This window comes from Schistocerca americana, chromosome X (assembly GCF_021461395.2).
Source record: "Schistocerca americana isolate TAMUIC-IGC-003095 chromosome X, iqSchAmer2.1, whole genome shotgun sequence".
Lineage (NCBI taxonomy): Eukaryota > Metazoa > Arthropoda > Insecta > Orthoptera > Acrididae > Schistocerca > Schistocerca americana.
Window position 1 is genome coordinate 542,298,133 of NC_060130.1, and position 17,313 is coordinate 542,315,445.

Genomic DNA, 17,313 nt, shown 5'->3' on the forward strand with positions numbered 1-17,313 from the left:
CGTGTGCAAGCACTATCAGCAGCTGATTGGCCTCCACGGGTACACTTCTGCAAATGGTTCATCCAACAGTGTGTCAGTCCTCATTTCAGTGAAATGTTCTCTTTACGGATGAGGCTTCATTCCAACGTGATCAAATTGTAAATTTTCACAATCAACATGTGTGGGCTGATGAGAATCCGCATGCAATTGTGGAATCACGTCATCAGCACAAATTTTCTGTGAACGTTTGGGCAGGCATTGTTGGTGATGTCTTGATTGGGCTCCATGTTCTTCCACCTACGCTCAATGGAGCACGTTATCATGATTTCATACGGGATACTCTACCTGTGCTGCTAGAACATGTGCCTTTACAAGTACGACACAACATGTGGTTCATGCACGATGGAGCTCCTGCACATTTCAGTCGAAGTGTTCGTACGCTTCTCAACAACAGATTCGGTGACCGATGGATTGGTAGAGGCGGGCCAATTCCATGGCCTCCACGCTCTCCTGACCTCAACCCTCTTGACTTTCATTTATGGGTGCATTTGAAAGCTCTTGTCTACGCAACCCCGGTACCAAATGTAGAGACTCTTCGTGCTCGTATTGTGGACGGCTGTGATACGCCAATCTCCAGGGTTGCATCAGCGCATCAGGGATTCCATGCGACGGAGGGTGGATGCATGTATCCTCGCTAACGGAGGACATTTTGAACATTTCCTGTAACAAAGTGTTTGAAGTCACGCTGATACGTTCTGTTGCTGTGTGTCTCCATTCCATGATTAATGTGATTTGAAGAGAAGTAATAAAATGAGCTCTAACATGGAAAGTAAGCGTTTCCGGACACATGTCCACATAACATATTTTCTTTCTTTGTGTGTGAGGAATGTTTCCTGAAAGTTTGGCTGTACCTTTTTGTAACACCCTGTAGATAATAGAGAGGTGCTGAATGCAGCTTGTTTGGTTGTTAAGAGAGGAATGTGTGAAGCGATCAGTAATTACTGTAATGGAATATTATCGAAAGATGTCTCTCGAAACCCAAAGAAATTTTGGTCATTTATAGTGTAGCAAAGCAAAAGCAGAAATGCTGAACTCCATTTTTATGTTCCTTTACAAATGGAAACCTAAGAATATTACCCCAGTTTACCTTGTGCACCACTGCACAAATGAGGGGTATATGTGTGTGTTAGTGTCAGTGGCATTGAGAAACAGCTGAAATCTCTAAAATTGAAGAAAACTCCATGGTTTGATGGCATCTTGTATCAGAATGTGCAGCTGAATTAGCCTCTTTTTGTACTATAATATATTGTAGAATCTCTTGAATAAAAGACTGTCACCAGGTCACACCCATCTTCAAACTGGGTAGCAGAAATGATCGACAAAAATCTTGTCCAGTAACTCTGACATGCATCTGTTGTGGAATCTTAGATCATATTCTGAGCTCAAATATACTGAGAGGTATCTTGAACAAAATGACCTCATCCATGCCAACCAGCATGGATTACAAAAACACCAGCATGCGAAATCCAACTTGTACTTCTCTAACATGCATCCATGAAGCCATTGATTGAGGTAGTTGGGATGACACAGAATCGCTATACTTCCAAAGAGTATTTGACTCAGTGTTACACCTATGCTTATTGTCAAAAGTACAATGTTATGGAGTATCAAGTGAAATTTGTGACTCAACAGAGAATTTCTTTGTACACTACAAGTTTATGTGGATGCTATGTCATTGACATACATAAAATTAATACAAGACCCAGGGAAGTGCATTTGGACCTCACTGTTACATTGTATATTAGTAGTCAAAAGACAGTGTTAATAGTAACTTCAGATTCTGCAAAATTTGCAGTTATACATAATGAAGTACCGTCAGAAAAGAGCTGCACAAATATTCATTCAGATCTTGATAAGATTTAAAATTGGTTTAATTTGATCTCCCAGCTCCCCATGGCTATTCTTTTACTGTGTGATTTTAATGCTTGTAACTCTTTATGTAGAAACTCTGAAGCCACTAACAGTGATGACTTCTTAGAGCTATTGTACTAAAGTCTTGAAATTTGTATACTGAATAACAGCTCCCACACTCATTTTATTACAACACTTGGATCATTTCCAGCCATCGGTCATATGGTCTGTATATCTAATTTTTAGTAATCTATTTAATAGAAGGTTGACCATGATCTTTGTGATACTGATCATTATATTATTGTTTTATGACCCCCACATTGATACTCAGATGGATATCCCATGTTGAATTTTTAAGAATGCTGACTGGTACACTCTTAGCATTTCCCTAACAGTGGATATGCCTCTCCGTGGGTCTATTGAGGATGCCATCAGACACAAAACCACCAAGAAATAACTTGACAAAACTAGCAATGCCACGTTCATCAAGGTTCCCCTCCCCAATTGGAGGCCAGCCCCGTGTGCACATACATCATTCTGACCATTAAATGCCTCAGAAGGGTACTGCAACAATGTAAGCACCATCTGTTGAAAGACACTCTTTAAAAGTCTCTGAGCCAGAGCCTGTTTATCAAAAGGGGCTGCTGGAAAAAGTTTCATATCCACCATTGGAACTTGTACTTACCTTTCCCCCCCACCTCCAAACCCTTCTCTCTCTCTCTCTCTCTCTCTCTCTCTCTCTCTCTCTCTCATGGGCCAAACTCCAGTGTACTCATGGTCAGCACAAAGGGACTGATATCCACGTATGTGTAACACTGGAGTAGTGAAGTCTTACCTTAGTGTCATAACTGATCAACTGGCTATTACTTCATTAGAGCATCAGATCTTGACAAGTGTTGATCACCTCGTGCACCAGGAGTTCACTGTTAGTGTGGTTTTTACCTGCCATCAGCACCCCATCAGATCCTTTTCAACCTTTTAACCCTATATTAGTTAAAAGTTAATTTCCCTGTGCGTGGAAGTAAGTTAATTAAATTCTCCTCCTTGAATCTGGAAGGACCATATGCGTTCAAGTAACTTGTGTAGTGTTTCTCCCACCAGCTGCATGGGAAAGATCTTGGAGTGCCTTGTCTTGCTGTTTAAATCTGTACAGCTCCTCAATGATTTTGCATGGATTTAGAAAATATCTTTCCAACATTAATAACCTGATACTATTGGAGGCAGCTGTACAGCAGTATTTCCTGCATGTGCTATACCCAGTAGGCATTTACTTAGCTTTACAGCAGGCTTACAGTACTATTGGAAAGCACAAATCTTCACAGCTTCATGCATGAAACTTCTAGGGATGTTCTCTCTTGTGTTTTTATGAGCCTTCATAGTTCCACATTATTTTAGATACAAAGTCATGAATGCCATGTTTAATCACTTCATACAACAGAACTGCCTGTCAAGGTAATGTTTTAAGTGTCACTGTTTTGCAGTGGCTATCATCAGTAACACATCCGTGGTTTGAAGCCTGCAATTGTTCCATATTCATAGATGCCTTTTCAATTTTTTTTCCATGCTCCATCCCTGCAGCAAGCATGAAGCATGTGAAGGTAATTAGATTGTATGAAGGCCAGACAGTGAAACACTTTTTACATTTTTGAAACCGGTTTTAAATTCTTGACAGAAAAACCCACGTCCATTCCTTTTGACCATTCTGTGAATTTGTAGTATTGTATGACTTGGAGTGAATACATACCACTTCAAATGTTAAAATTTCTGTGAGGTTATTGAGCATACTTTCGATCAGAAAGTTGCACGGTACCATGCCAGTGTGACTGCTGAACTTGGTTCCTCGAAGTATTTGATATTTTAAGATGAATTGTGCATAGGTCAGGGAGAGGAGACCAGTCTTGCTTGGTTCCGTTCTGTAGAGCATTTGAATGATCCCGATTTCATTAAGGAAGCATTGTGTCTGACTCCACTCCATCATCATATGTGAAGGTACTGGACACGGTCCACCATGAGAAAATTAGACTTGCAACAGAGTAATTTTAGGAGGAGGTCTATTACCAGCTTCTTTGCTGAGACTGACAAGTCACCATTTCAAATCAGGTGGTTAACTCTTCATACGGCAAAGAATATAGAAAATATACTCCATACCCCAGGTGTCTGTACACTATACTACTGCTTGGTCACCTAAGGAGTAACTTTATGGTAATTGTCATCCAGCACGAAGGGCCTTAAGGATTTATTTAACAAGCTATCTTATAGGAATGGATGTGGCAACTATTGATATTTATACCAGGATGGAATAATCGCCACCTTGATTTTGTAAGCAGCTTAGATTTTTTTTTTTTCTTTTTTTTAAATTTGCACATTTTTAGAAAAGAAGGTACTGTAAATGTGATTTTTAGAACTGTTTTATAATGTTGCAAATGAAAATTGTCATTTAAATGTTAAAACAGGATGGCTCCCTTTGTTCATCGTGGCTTTCCATGATAGTGGCGAAGGATCTGCCTACCATATCTAGGACACCCTTTTACCAGAACAACATAGAAAAGAGGTTGAATTCTGCTGGGCATGTCGAAATTAGGGGAAAAAAGTTGATTTAGTTAAGGAGGCCTGGGAGAGTGACGACATTTGCTATACAGGCAGTAATCTTACTGTTGAATGTCCTGCACCAATGAAATGAAGTAGTATGGTCAGAGGTGAGATAAGAGAAATTGTCAACTTTGAAACTCCTCATTCCTACTTCCATTTTATTGTGATCATAGCAACCCCCCCCCCCCCCCCCCCCCCAATATGACTTTGCTCTGATGGAAGATTCCACATGTTTCTAGTGCCTCTAATGTAAGAATTTCAGTATATCTCTTTTAATGAAGTTTGCCATATATTCAAACAAGGGAGAGCTGTAAATGTAACTACGGACATGCCCTCTGTATTAGTTTATCATGAACTGAATGTGGTGCCCATTATAAATTGTTGGACTTCCACCTTAATTGAAAATTTTAGTGGCGGTGTTATCTGGTTTTTCAATTAGTGTCCAGCCAGTGATGCATTTGTACTACAGTTGGTTAGTATTTCCTGTTGAAGTACTATCATCATAATAATATTTAGTACTTGGCATGGTTTTATCGCAAGTCTGAGTTTTTGTACATATGTGTGATCATATGTCTTCTATTAATTATAGTGAAATTTTAAACTTCTGCCTCTCTCAATCAGACTGTTCTCCATGAACTTGTTTGTGCTAAGGACCTTGATGTTGAACATACATCAGCAGCAGCAGCAGCACCACCACCACCACCACCACCACCACCACCATGAGTAACAAGAAAGAAAAACTGCCGGTATAACCCCAAATAATTTTTTTCTTCGTGGAAAAACTAAGATTGATATGTTAGCCTGCTGGTATGTGTGATAACACATTTATTTGATTGACCTATTGCTGTGAGCTGCGGTGAACTCGGTACGGCATAGTGGCTATTGTCGTTGGCATGTTATTGGTTGCCAGTTCAAATCCAATCACCAGCAATTTTTTGTTATTTAGGATTTATCATTTCTGAAATGTTCTTGAAATATCTTATGTTTGTAATGTTTGTATATTCTAGAATATTCTATACTTTTATAAATATTTACACACTCAGTCCAGGAGTTCAGTTTTGTTGTGGCTGTACATTGGTTTCAGTAAACGTGCTTTGATTTCTAAGTGTTGTACTTTACTTACGACCGTGCTTTGGGCTTTGGACTTGATTGTGTTTTCAGCATGATATTGTTATTTCACGTTTCCTCTTCCTGTTTTCCATCCTGCAAGATTTATCCACTGAAGTGCCAAAAAAACTGGTATAGGCACGGGTATTCAAATACAGAGATATGTAAACAGGCAGAATATGGTGCTGTGGTAGGCAATGCCTATATAAGATAACAAGAGTCTGATCCCCTATATTTAGATGAGTGTGAAGGAGCTCTTAATGTGGTACAGTTTTTAAAACCTACAGTGATGTATTCCCATTCAGTTAAATATCAGATGAATAACACCAATACTGAAAATATGGAATGATGGAACATCAAGATCATTCATTGATATATACTGTCATTGTGAATAAATCTACATTAGTCTGTAATTTCTACCAAATTAATAGCCAGTTACCAATTGCAATAATACATTGATAACTTAAATTTTGTTCTGACCTCATGGAATTTTCTATATACTAATGTGAAATTCCTTTACAGTATGTGAAATGCCAAACCCTATTCGCCAGCCTCTAATAAAATCTAAGAAACGGAAACAGCCATTATCGCACAATACTGAATCAGGACCAGTGTATCCACCACTGATTGAATCTACATATGAGATGGGACCGATAATTGGCGAAGGGAATTTTGCCATTGTTATGCAGTGCCGAGAAAGGTATCTGATTTAACTTAGCTGTAATTCAGAAAATTGTTATCATATGTAAATTTAACTTCAAATGAATTTAGACCATAATTAAGATCTATGTTACATATTGCTAATATCACTATTCAAATAGCTTATCATCTTCATTATAGAAATACGATTTATACAAGTACTTTATCTTTCCCGGTTTGTGGCTTACAGGACAACTATTATTTCTGTACAAATAAAAAATGAAAGTGTTCTCTGTAAACACAGTTTGATTTTGTTCAAGTTTGTTAATCTTCCAGTAATATTCATGAGATTATACAGAAGAACTGTACAGCTTGTACCCAAAAGTATTTGCCACTTACACTGTTCTCTTTGTGTGTTGTATTCGTAGCAACCTCTTAACAACTTTATTATTTTCATAAGAAAACTTATTCACTTTATTCCAGATAATATTTGGCGTTTGCTTCAATTTTAGCCGTGTAATCCAGTTATTTTGTTATTGAATAATTGATATTTAACGTATTTGATCTCTCTCATTGTTTTATGTCATTATCCTTGTAGTTTGTGAAGTGAGCTAATAACAGTAGTTTAAATAAGTACAAAGAAATGTGTGATGTAATGTTTGGTACCTAATTTTTGAGTAAACTGAACATATGGCTGTTAAAAGAAATATTGGATGGGTAAAATATGTGCACATGTTAAAGCAGTGAATAATAAGGGTAACTGTAATAACAGGGACAGCTGCCAGATACTGGCAAACTATCCCCAACAATAGCACTTCACAACCAAAATTTGTTTTTAAATAAACCAAACTCAGAACTTCGTGCTCATGTCCACACATATAAAGTATGAAATGAGGGAATTCATCTAGTAACTAGAAAAAAGGGAGTGGGGTCAGGGAGGGGTAGCAGGAGGAGGAAATGAGCTTAAACAGAGTTAAATACTGGAAGCAGACAGGCAAAAAGGTGCTTGATAAGGTAGTTAAGATCGTTCATGAAATTTTGGTGTCAGATAACTTTAAAGTTGATAAGAGTCCATTCTCTGCAATTTGCCTATAATAAAGTGACTTTTACTTTTTTTTAACTAATGAAGGAATCAAAGTAAATCTTTTTGCACGTTATTTATTGATTCTTGGAACACATTGAATTTTTTTTTTTTTTTTTTTAAAGTCACCATTAAGCCCTCAAAATGTGAGGAGTTAAAGTTGCTCTGGTCAAAATGAGGTGTATCCGTGATGGAAGTCCTGCAGTCTGCAGATCTTATCTGAAATAAAAAACACACCGTTTCCTTAACATATAAAATACTTTGTGTGGATTAGAGGCACAGTTTTTTTTTCAAATTTATTGAAATAATAAAATGGCAGGTGTATCAAACAAAGATGTAGTTTTGTTGTGTGTTTTTGGTCACATTTTTTGCAATAATTAATGAAAAAATTAGCCTATTATTCCTTGTAAACAAGCCCGAAGAGTAATTCACCCAAATTTCAGAATTAGAGAGCCCACAATCCATTCTGTTAGCCTAGATACCGCGTATTTTGAGCTGAACATGCATCAGAGCAGTGTATGTATACGCTTGTGTGTAAGCCACAGTTGAGGATCAGTTATCCTGTGCTTTCCAGTATGGGTTGTTTTGTATTATAACACTTAAAGATATCTCAGATTGTGCACAATATTGCTTTTTATGATGTCAATCTATCAAAATCACCCATTAATGGTGTAGGGAAACACAGAGCCCATAGTGGAAAATATTTCATTTTCCCCTCTAACTGTATTGCTTCAAAAATATGAGAATTAGAATGAGATTCAGCAATGCACCTTTTGTTATTGTGTGATAAAACTCATATTTGTAGCAAAAACTTTTGTGTTTCTTACTTAGTTGCTTCCTCTTTTATATGCCGGTATAAGTTGCCAAAGATTGCTACAAAATAAAACAGTGGATCAAATAGAAGTGCTCCCTTATGAATTCTCTTACCGTGCCATGTTCCTTCCCAACTATTCAGTCCTTGCCTGGGGGTGGTTTACCATTTTATGTTCAGTTATCTATTTTAATAGAAACTTCTTCATTTAATGAAGCTCTGTGACTAATTACTCTTCATGAATTTTGAGAAATTCCAGAATGTATATTTCCTAATAACTATATGTTATTGCTGAAGTAAAATATACTGTAGTTGTGCTATTCTGCATAAGTTCATAACCACCAAGTGACAACAACCCAGGTTGCTTGTATTGCTCTTGGATGTCCAGCCAGGTACAGTTGTTGAAACAAATGAAAGAAATGTATCTTTTGGTCATCTTCAAGTGACACCTGCAGACTAAGCATCTTTGGCATGTCATGCTTCTTCTTCTTCTTCTTCTTCTTCTTCTTCTTCTTCTTCTTCTTCTTCTTCTTCTTCCCGTTATCAATAGCCACTTCTTCCCTTGCTGCCCAACCACATGCAGCATCTGGTAGAGTATTGGAGGGGACTCGGGATCACAGAATGCTGCGCACAAACTCTGGTCCATAAGTGCTTCTACAGTCCCTATATGGCATGATGGCATGGAGGCCACTCTTGCCCAGTGTTATGAGGACAGTTCACACAGTGCTGAGCTCCACACTGTACTGAGAGTGAAGCCACTGTCCCTATCAATCAGACTGTTGGCCTTGTACTTCAACAGACTCCTTCAACACACTATTGAAAAATATTTATTTAACACTTCCATTTGTTCATATTTTATTCAGTCCCCAGTAGCTGTATAGTTTTATGCAACTGTGGATTTTGTGGTTTGGTCGAGTTTGGCATATCTGCTGTTTTTCTGACACCTTCCTTAGACTAAGTGCTCAGTCTGCCCAATTTATGTGGTACTACATTTACATTGAATATGGAAGATGGCCAGTTTACGAGATCCCAAATCACAATAGTGCCTTCTAGTGCTCATGTTTTTGGAAGTGGGTGGTAAACACATTTAACGTTATGCTGAGTCAAGATTTGGCCAATTTTATTCAATATTTTACTGGCATATGGCAAGTGTGCCATTGTCTCATTTTCAACATTGCATTCTGTTTGTTAGGCCCCACCCTCTGCCTGGAGGTACATTGGATTTGTGTTTCACTATGTATGTTTTTCTTGAATACATCCTGAAGGTGTTTGAGCTTTGTTGGTAAACTTTCATTTTCGTCGGATATTGCATGAGCCTCGGGGGCAAGTGTACATAGAACAAACTCACACTATGAAAGATGATGGCAGCTGCAAGTGTATTAATACAAATCTGTGTATGTGAAAGGGGGAGGTGGGGTTCTGTACACTCTGTGTCCCATAATGCCATCCACTTTGTGTTTGATCAGGATATCCAAAAAGAGAAATTTGTCATTCTCTTACTGGAAGTTCAGATGTTGGAGGAACTCTTGAAATACTTCACACCTTTGTGGCCACACAACAGATGTCTCATTGCCATACCTGAAGAAACTGGTAGGGTTCAGTGCAACTTCTTTCAGACCTTCTCCTTCAAAATCCTCCATGAATAAGTTTGTTGGTACCTGTTATAGAGAGCACTCGTTCATAATAGCCACCATTTGAGAGAGAGAATGTAGATGTGTGGACAGGTTTGAAGAGGTTAATCATTATGGGGCTGAACTTACCCCAGATAAGCCTGAGGGGATCAGAACGTGGCACCCTGGTGAAGAGTGAGACTGTGTCAGAGGTATCGGTCAGATCCTGATTACAAAAGTGTAGTTCTTGCAACCATTGAATGAAGTGTACTGAGTTTCTTATGTGGTGCTGACATTTACTGACGAAGGCACTTAATACTGCTATTAGATGTTTTGCCAGCTGATATGTAGGTGTGCCTTTGTTGCCATGGAGCAATAAAAACTGTTGATTTTCTGGGAAAGCTTAAGATCACACAACCACCTAAGTTTCTTTCTCAGTGCCAAAATATGTGGGCAACACAATTAATGTACAGATGGTCACTATTGCACATGAAGCATACACTGCAAATTGTTACTTTCTGTCAGTCCTACATGCGGAACTACTTTGATGTGTATGCAGTTCGTATGTCCCTGAGTGAAGGATCTCACAAGATACAGTTTAAACACCACTAGGGAAGATCCTCTGTGTTTAAACTAAACTGATATTTTATAGTGCTACACTGTGTGTGTGTGTGTGTGTGTGTGTGTGTGTGTGTGTGTGTTTTTCGGTGCTTGGTAAGGTGTTACTTTGTCAGTGGGTGTAAGTAAATGATTCTTTTCTGTCTCAAAAACTGGTAATAATCATTTTTAATTTAATTTTAGTAAATTTAATTATGTGTAGTAATTTATGTTGCATTTTGATCATAATTGATGGTACTCCACATACAGTCCTTTCTAATATTGAATATTCTGTCATCTTTACAGGGCAACAGGTCAGGTGTATGCACTGAAAGTTATTGACAAATCCAAATGTGCAGGCAGAGAGCACATAATTGATAATGAAGTAGCTGTTTTGCATAAGCTATATCACCCAAACATAATACATCTCGTTACTGAATTCTTCACTGATTCATTCTTATACCTTATCATGGAATATGTTGAGGTAATTGGTTTTTACATTGATTTACAAGAACTGTTCATTTCAGTTGCCACAAGCTTGACACATTTTCTTTCTTTTCAGACCAAGAGTAATTACAATTAGCTGGCATAGCATATGTGCTAACTGTAAACAGTGTGTGTGTGTGTGTGTGTGTGTGTGTGTGAGAGAGAGAGAGAGAGAGAGAGAGAGAGAGAGAGAGAGAGAGAGAGAGATTCTTTAATATTAACAACTGTGAACTATTTTTCACCATAACTTTCTGACTTTGACTACCTTCATAGAGTGCAATATTACAGTTTGCTGAGTAGACTAAAATCGAAGGACATAGCTCTCAGTGATTTCGTATACAGCAGTCATTTCTAGCAATTTTTTGTACTTACATGCCCAAGAAACACAACATGGCCTCCTTAAAGTGTGGTCTTCTGATTAGTGCTATGGTCTCCAAAGTGTAAAGCGCATCACAGTTATGTAATTAGTACCATTTACCACGGGAAAGTTTGTAATGAATGAAGTAGTTGTAATTGATGTTCTGAATGGAAAGGGAAATAATGTTAGTAGGACCTATCCACCATCCATACTCAAGATAAAGTGCTAATATTATGATCATGGGAGAGTCAAAATTTGTTAACTGTTCTACAATGTATCTACATAAAATGGTGGGTGGACAAGTACATTATTTTTCACCATGTTATTGTACATCAAGCTTGCATATTCCTGCCAAGAAACTGTTCTTGCGAAGCCACTTTTGACAACTTTCTGCACCTCCACATCTGAGGAAAATAGATCACCTCACAAAACATCCATGAGTAGTACAGGCAAACAAGTCATTTGCATCTTCCGACATGCAACATCTGAGCTATATGGGTTCGCAAGCTTCTGGGTGAAGGCCAAAAATGGGAACTGGTTTAATTGCTACTTCCTTGTGCCTTAGCAACAGGTACGAGGTACTACTCAGTGTTGATTACAAAGTTATATCAGCATGTCATGCCACTCTTGTTGAGCTAGTGGCAGATTTTTCTGCACAGTCCAGACAAGCACAGGCAGTGGATATGCTGGTCATTGGAAACACCAATGTCAGGCGGGTAATGGAGCCAGTCAGCAAAACTGCAAGCATGTCAGAAAAGAATGGCAGTGTGCACTCGATACGTTTTATGAGAGCTCTTGTCAGAGACATGGAGGAGGCTCAGCTGGTGGGTGTCAAATGCACTGGGTGCAAATCCTGGTTTATTTTAGCACAAATGATGTCAGCTGCATGTGTTCCGAGGCTTTCGTTTCTTTTGAAGTTGACTGGCTTGGTGGAGGCAGCTGTTGGCAGTCCTCTGGTTTAGAGCAGAGTTATAGGTCTAAACCAGAGGTTTAGATGATTCTGCGATAATATTGGATGTGAATTTCTAGGCCAAAATTCAAACTAGCTCAGCCACATTATTCCCAGAGAATGTTTGTTCTCATGAACAGAAACAGAAATGGTTAATACAAGGGAGGATCAGACAGAAATGCACAATGGTGTTTTTTGATAGAAGCAAAGTGTAGTTTGATATTTGTAGGCCTAAGTGCATAAACAGAGTGAAATTCACAAGGACGTAAGGGGCATGTGTGGGGATGACTGTATGGACCGTAGCAATGTCTCCAGAGGGCTGTATGATGCTTACTGATTCACCACACACTGGGTAGCCGGTCTCAGCTGCAACTCTGCAGAATGTTGGCGCAATTGACACGGCAATTCTGAACAACCAGTGTGTGCAACTGCAAACATTATTGCAGCAATTAAACTTTTCCTATGGTACAGTATTCAGTATTGCTCACAACATTAATTCTGACAGTTTCAAACTTCTTCATGATGATGCTCACCTCCATGTTGCTGCTCCTGTTCATGAGAAAATTGCCGAATCTTGGTGGAAGTTGCTCCAGCATCCACTATACTGTCCAGATCTTGCACTATCAGACTTTCATCTCTTTTGATCCCATGAAGAAATTCCTGTCTGGCAAATGCTTTGCAACAGATGCGGAAGTGAAATCAGCAGTCTGCAGGTGACTATACTGCAACCAAATGGACTTCTATGAACAATGCATATTGACACTGGTACCACGATGGGAGAAATGTGTTGAGAAGGTTAGTGACTCTGCGGAAAAGTGGGTAAATGATGTACACTATGTGATCAAAAGTATCCAGACACCTGGCTGAAAATGACTTAAAAGTTCGTGGTGCCCTCCATCAGTAAGTCTGGAATTCAATATGGTGTTCGCCCGCCCTTAACCTTGATTACAGCTTCCACTCTCGCAGGCATACGTTTAATCAGGTGCTGGAAAGTTTCTTGGGGAATGGCAGCCCATTCTTCACAGAGTGCTGCATTGAGGAGAGGTATCAGTGTCAGTCGGCGAGGACTGGCACAAAGTCGAAATTCCATAACATCCCAAAGGTGTTCTGTAGGATTCAGGTCAAGACTCTATGCAGGCCAGTCCATTACAGGGATGTTATTGTCATGTAACCACTCCGCCACAGGCCATGCATTATGAACAGGTCCTCAACCGTGTTGAAAGGTGCAGTCGCCATCCCCGAATTGCTCTCCAACAGCGGGAAGCAAGAAGGTGCTTAAAACATCAATGTAGGCCTGTGCTGTGATTGTGCCACACAAAAGAACAAGGGGTGCAACCCCCTCCATGAAAAACATGACCACACCATAACACCAATGCCTCCGAATTTTTCTGTTGGCATTACACATGCTGTCAGTCAACACACAAGGTCGGCCTGTACACTTTTGTGCTGTACGTGTCCCTTTATGTTTCCAGTTCACTATCACATCAGAAACAGTGGACATAGGGATGTTTAGGAGTGTGGAAATCTCACGTACAGATATGTGACACAGGTGACACCCAATCACCCACCACGTTCGTAGTCCGTGAGTTCCGCATAGTGCCCCATTCTGCTCTCTCATGATGTCTAATGACTACTGAGGTCGCTGATATGGAGTACCTGGCAATGGGTGGCAGCACAATGCAACTAATATGAAAAATGTATGTTTTTGGAGATGTCCAGATACTTTTGATCACATAGTGTAAGTTCATTTTTAATTTTTTTGTTTTGTTGCCTATTGAAGTTTTTGGTAATAAAATCATTGTGTGTTACTTTCTGATCTCCCCTTTTATGATATTAGTAAACTGCAGGAGTATGTATGGGAAGGTATCAGAGCTTTGTCTCTTATTGAACTGGTTGTGGATAGCAATGATATCCTAAATACTGATTGGAATATATGTTACAAGGATACGTTAGATGTCATTGGTGGCAAAATATTCTTTGCAGTAAAGCGTTTGGTAATATCTACTGAGGTTCTTAGGGGTGCTGAATATAAAATAATCTAAGTGAAATTACAAAACAAAGATGGGGCAAATGTGGTAATTCAGTGCTTTTATAGACTTCTTTCATCAGGAGCTGCAGTGGCAGAGTGCCTCAAAGAGAACTTACAGAATGTTGTGAATTAGTTCTCTGCTCACTCTATTGTAACAGAGGGAGACTTCAATTTACCATCTATAGGATGGGAGAAACATGCGATCATAACTGGTGCCTGACATGTGACTTCATTGTGAATGTTTGAGCAGGCATGTAGTTAGACATCCAACTTGTGAGGCTAACATCTTACACTTTCTAGGAACAAATAGACCTTCAATTTTCAAACCAGATGATGTACAATAGGATATTTTTGATCATAATTAAGCGTGTTGTAAGGAATGTTTAGAAAGGTAGGAAAATAGCTTTCCTTAGCAAAAGTGACAAAATACTAATGAGTATGTGAAGAGTCAGCATCAAATATTCAGTTCTGAGGATGATTATGTGGAGCACAAATAAATATAATTCACAAGCATTAGTTACTACACCTTAGACAAATATGTTCAGAACAAGGTTTCCAGGCATTGGAAGACCCACCATGGTGTAATAGCTATCTTAGATAGCCCTAAAGAAACAAAGATAACTTCATCACAGGTTTAAGCAAAATCAAAACGTAGTTGACAAACAAAAGCTGAACGAAGCAAAAAATGAACGTAAAAAAGAGAAATGAGAGAAGTGTTCAATCAATTTGAAAGTTAAATTTTGCCAACCAATCTGACTAAAAGCCCTAACAAGTTTTAGTGTTTTGTAAAATTGGTAAGCCTATCAAAATCATCGACTCAGCCACTCAGTCACCACACAGGCACTGAAACAGGAGATTAGAGAGAGCAGGCCGAAATACTGAATTTGGTCTTTGAAAACAGTTTCACTACAGAAGATCGTAATAAGGTCCGTCTTTTCACTAATTGCACAAATGTTGAAATGGCACATATTTAGGTAAGTAACTGCAGAATGGAAAGCAACTTTAATTGCTTTGTAGTGGAAAGGCATCTGGATTAGATGAGACACCTGTAAGGACACTACAGAAATCATGCAAAAGAACTTGCTGCCCTTACAGCAACACTTCAGCATTGGTCAGTGGAACAATGAAGGGTATTAGTGACTCGGGGGAGAAAAAAAAAAAGCACAAGTCATTCCAGTTTTCTGGATGATTCATAAGAGAGATGAACATAATTACAGGTCTATATTGCTGACATTCATGTCATAGAGTAAGGGAACATCAATTGTGCTTTTGGAGAAACAAAATCTGTGCCATAAAAATAGACATTGATTTCACAGATACAGATCTTGCGATACTCGGCCCTGTGTCTGTTGTCAATGAAATCCATAGTGTTGTTGATAATGGTGCTCATGTTAATGCCATGATCCATGATTTCAAGAAGACATTTAGTACAGTTCTGCACTGTTGTTTAAGTTGGGGTGGGGAATATGAGCTTACCGAGTATTGGACCATACTTGTGAATGGATTCAAGACTTCATAGCAGATAGAATTTAACGTGTCACTTTTAACAAAACTAAATAAAAATATATGAAGGTAATTTCAAGATTACCCCATGGGAGTGCAATAGATCCACTGCTGTTTACAGTTTAAGTTAATGTTTTAGAGTATAATGTTGAAAGCTCTGTGAAGTTGTCTGCAGATAATGCAGATGTCTATAACAAAGTAGCAATGCCAGAAGACAGTAACGAACTGCAGGACTGGCTCAGGGACTGGCAGTTGTCGCTAAATGCAAATAAACTAAATGTAACATATTTTACAAATGAGAAGATATAAAATTAAACTCCACTAATGGAAAAAATTCCAACACCAAATAATAATTCACGTGGAGTAATGAAGTTTTGGGAATACATTTGTGTAGATAACAAATTTAAATGATTAATATTGCAAGATCACAAGTTAAAGTGTGCCTGAGATAAGCCACTGCAAATGTGAAATGTTGGTATACTAATAACCAGTGTAACTGCCAGATTTTTGAACACGAGCATGCAAATGTGCATGCATTGTGTTGCATAGGTGCTGGATTTTATTTGTGGGATGGAGTTCCATGCCTGTTGCAGTTGGTCGGTCAATACAAGGATAATTAATGCTGTTTCTGGATGACACTGGAGTTGTCGTCAGATGGAGGTGTCAAGTATGTGCTCGATTGGAGACACGTATGGAGATTGGGCAGGCCAAGACAAAATGACACTCTGTAGATCATATTGGGTTACAACAGTGGTATGTGGGTGAGTTTTATCTTGTTGGAAAACACCCTCTGGAATGGTGTTCCATGAATGGCAGCACAACAGGTCCAATCACCAGATTGATGTACAAATTTGCACTCAGCAGAGTGCAGCGGATTTGCTGGCGGATCTGCCATCTATTTTATGTAATGATCAAATGAATGTGGTTAGGGTTTTAAGGTTTTGTGACTTGTCCAACGTTTTTAAGATGATTTTAGGGAGATGTTCCTAATGTGTCAAAGGATGGCTGGCTCACCCTAGTTTTTTGTAAGTGTTCAGCCAGTCACATTTCCCTGTGCTTTTCTTTTAGTTCTTCTGTGTTTTGTTTTCTCTGTGTTTTAATTTCTTGATTAGCACTCTTCCCTCCTAATTGGTTTTAGTGCATGTGAAAGTGATGTGATACAGCGTAAATGTGTGGTCATTTCGAGTGCATGTGTGTACAACACTTTTAGTTCATCTCCACATTCGTTTGTTTTCATAAGTGTAAGGGGGGTGATGACCTCACCATTGGGTACCCATCAGATCCACACACACACACACACACACACACACACACACTCTCTCTCTCTCTCTCTCTCTCTCTCTCTCTCTCTCTCTCTCTCTCTCTCTCTCTCTCTCTGTATTTTGTGGACCTTTCTCCAAGAAGTCCTTGTTCTTAGCTGCCTTTCCTCTGATCGCTTGGGCTTAACTCCTTTTTTTGTATTAGTGTTCTAAGGTTCTGACATGGGTGTGTATGATCTTAGATGTTTTTGCGGCCTAAAACAAAAATAAACATCCATGAATGGTATTATCGGTGTGCGTCACCAAGCCACTGTACATCCATTCTAATTTCATACTATTTCAGATGACATCCTGCTTATTGGCAAAGAGAGAAATTCTGGATTCTTTTGCCTGTATTATGCTAAA

General features: G+C 38.8%; 1 protein-coding gene across 1 annotated transcript in view; it reads left to right on the plus strand.

Moving 5' to 3' along the window:
• Positions 1 to 17,313, plus strand: part of LOC124555773 (serine/threonine-protein kinase GL21140-like) — a 208,353-nt gene that overhangs the window by 99,375 nt on the left and 91,665 nt on the right. The window contains exons 6-7 of the mRNA XM_047129821.1: positions 6,109 to 6,286; positions 10,631 to 10,808. Coding sequence (XP_046985777.1) covers positions 6,109 to 6,286; positions 10,631 to 10,808 — 356 coding nt within the window. The remainder of the gene's footprint in view (positions 1 to 6,108; positions 6,287 to 10,630; positions 10,809 to 17,313) is intronic.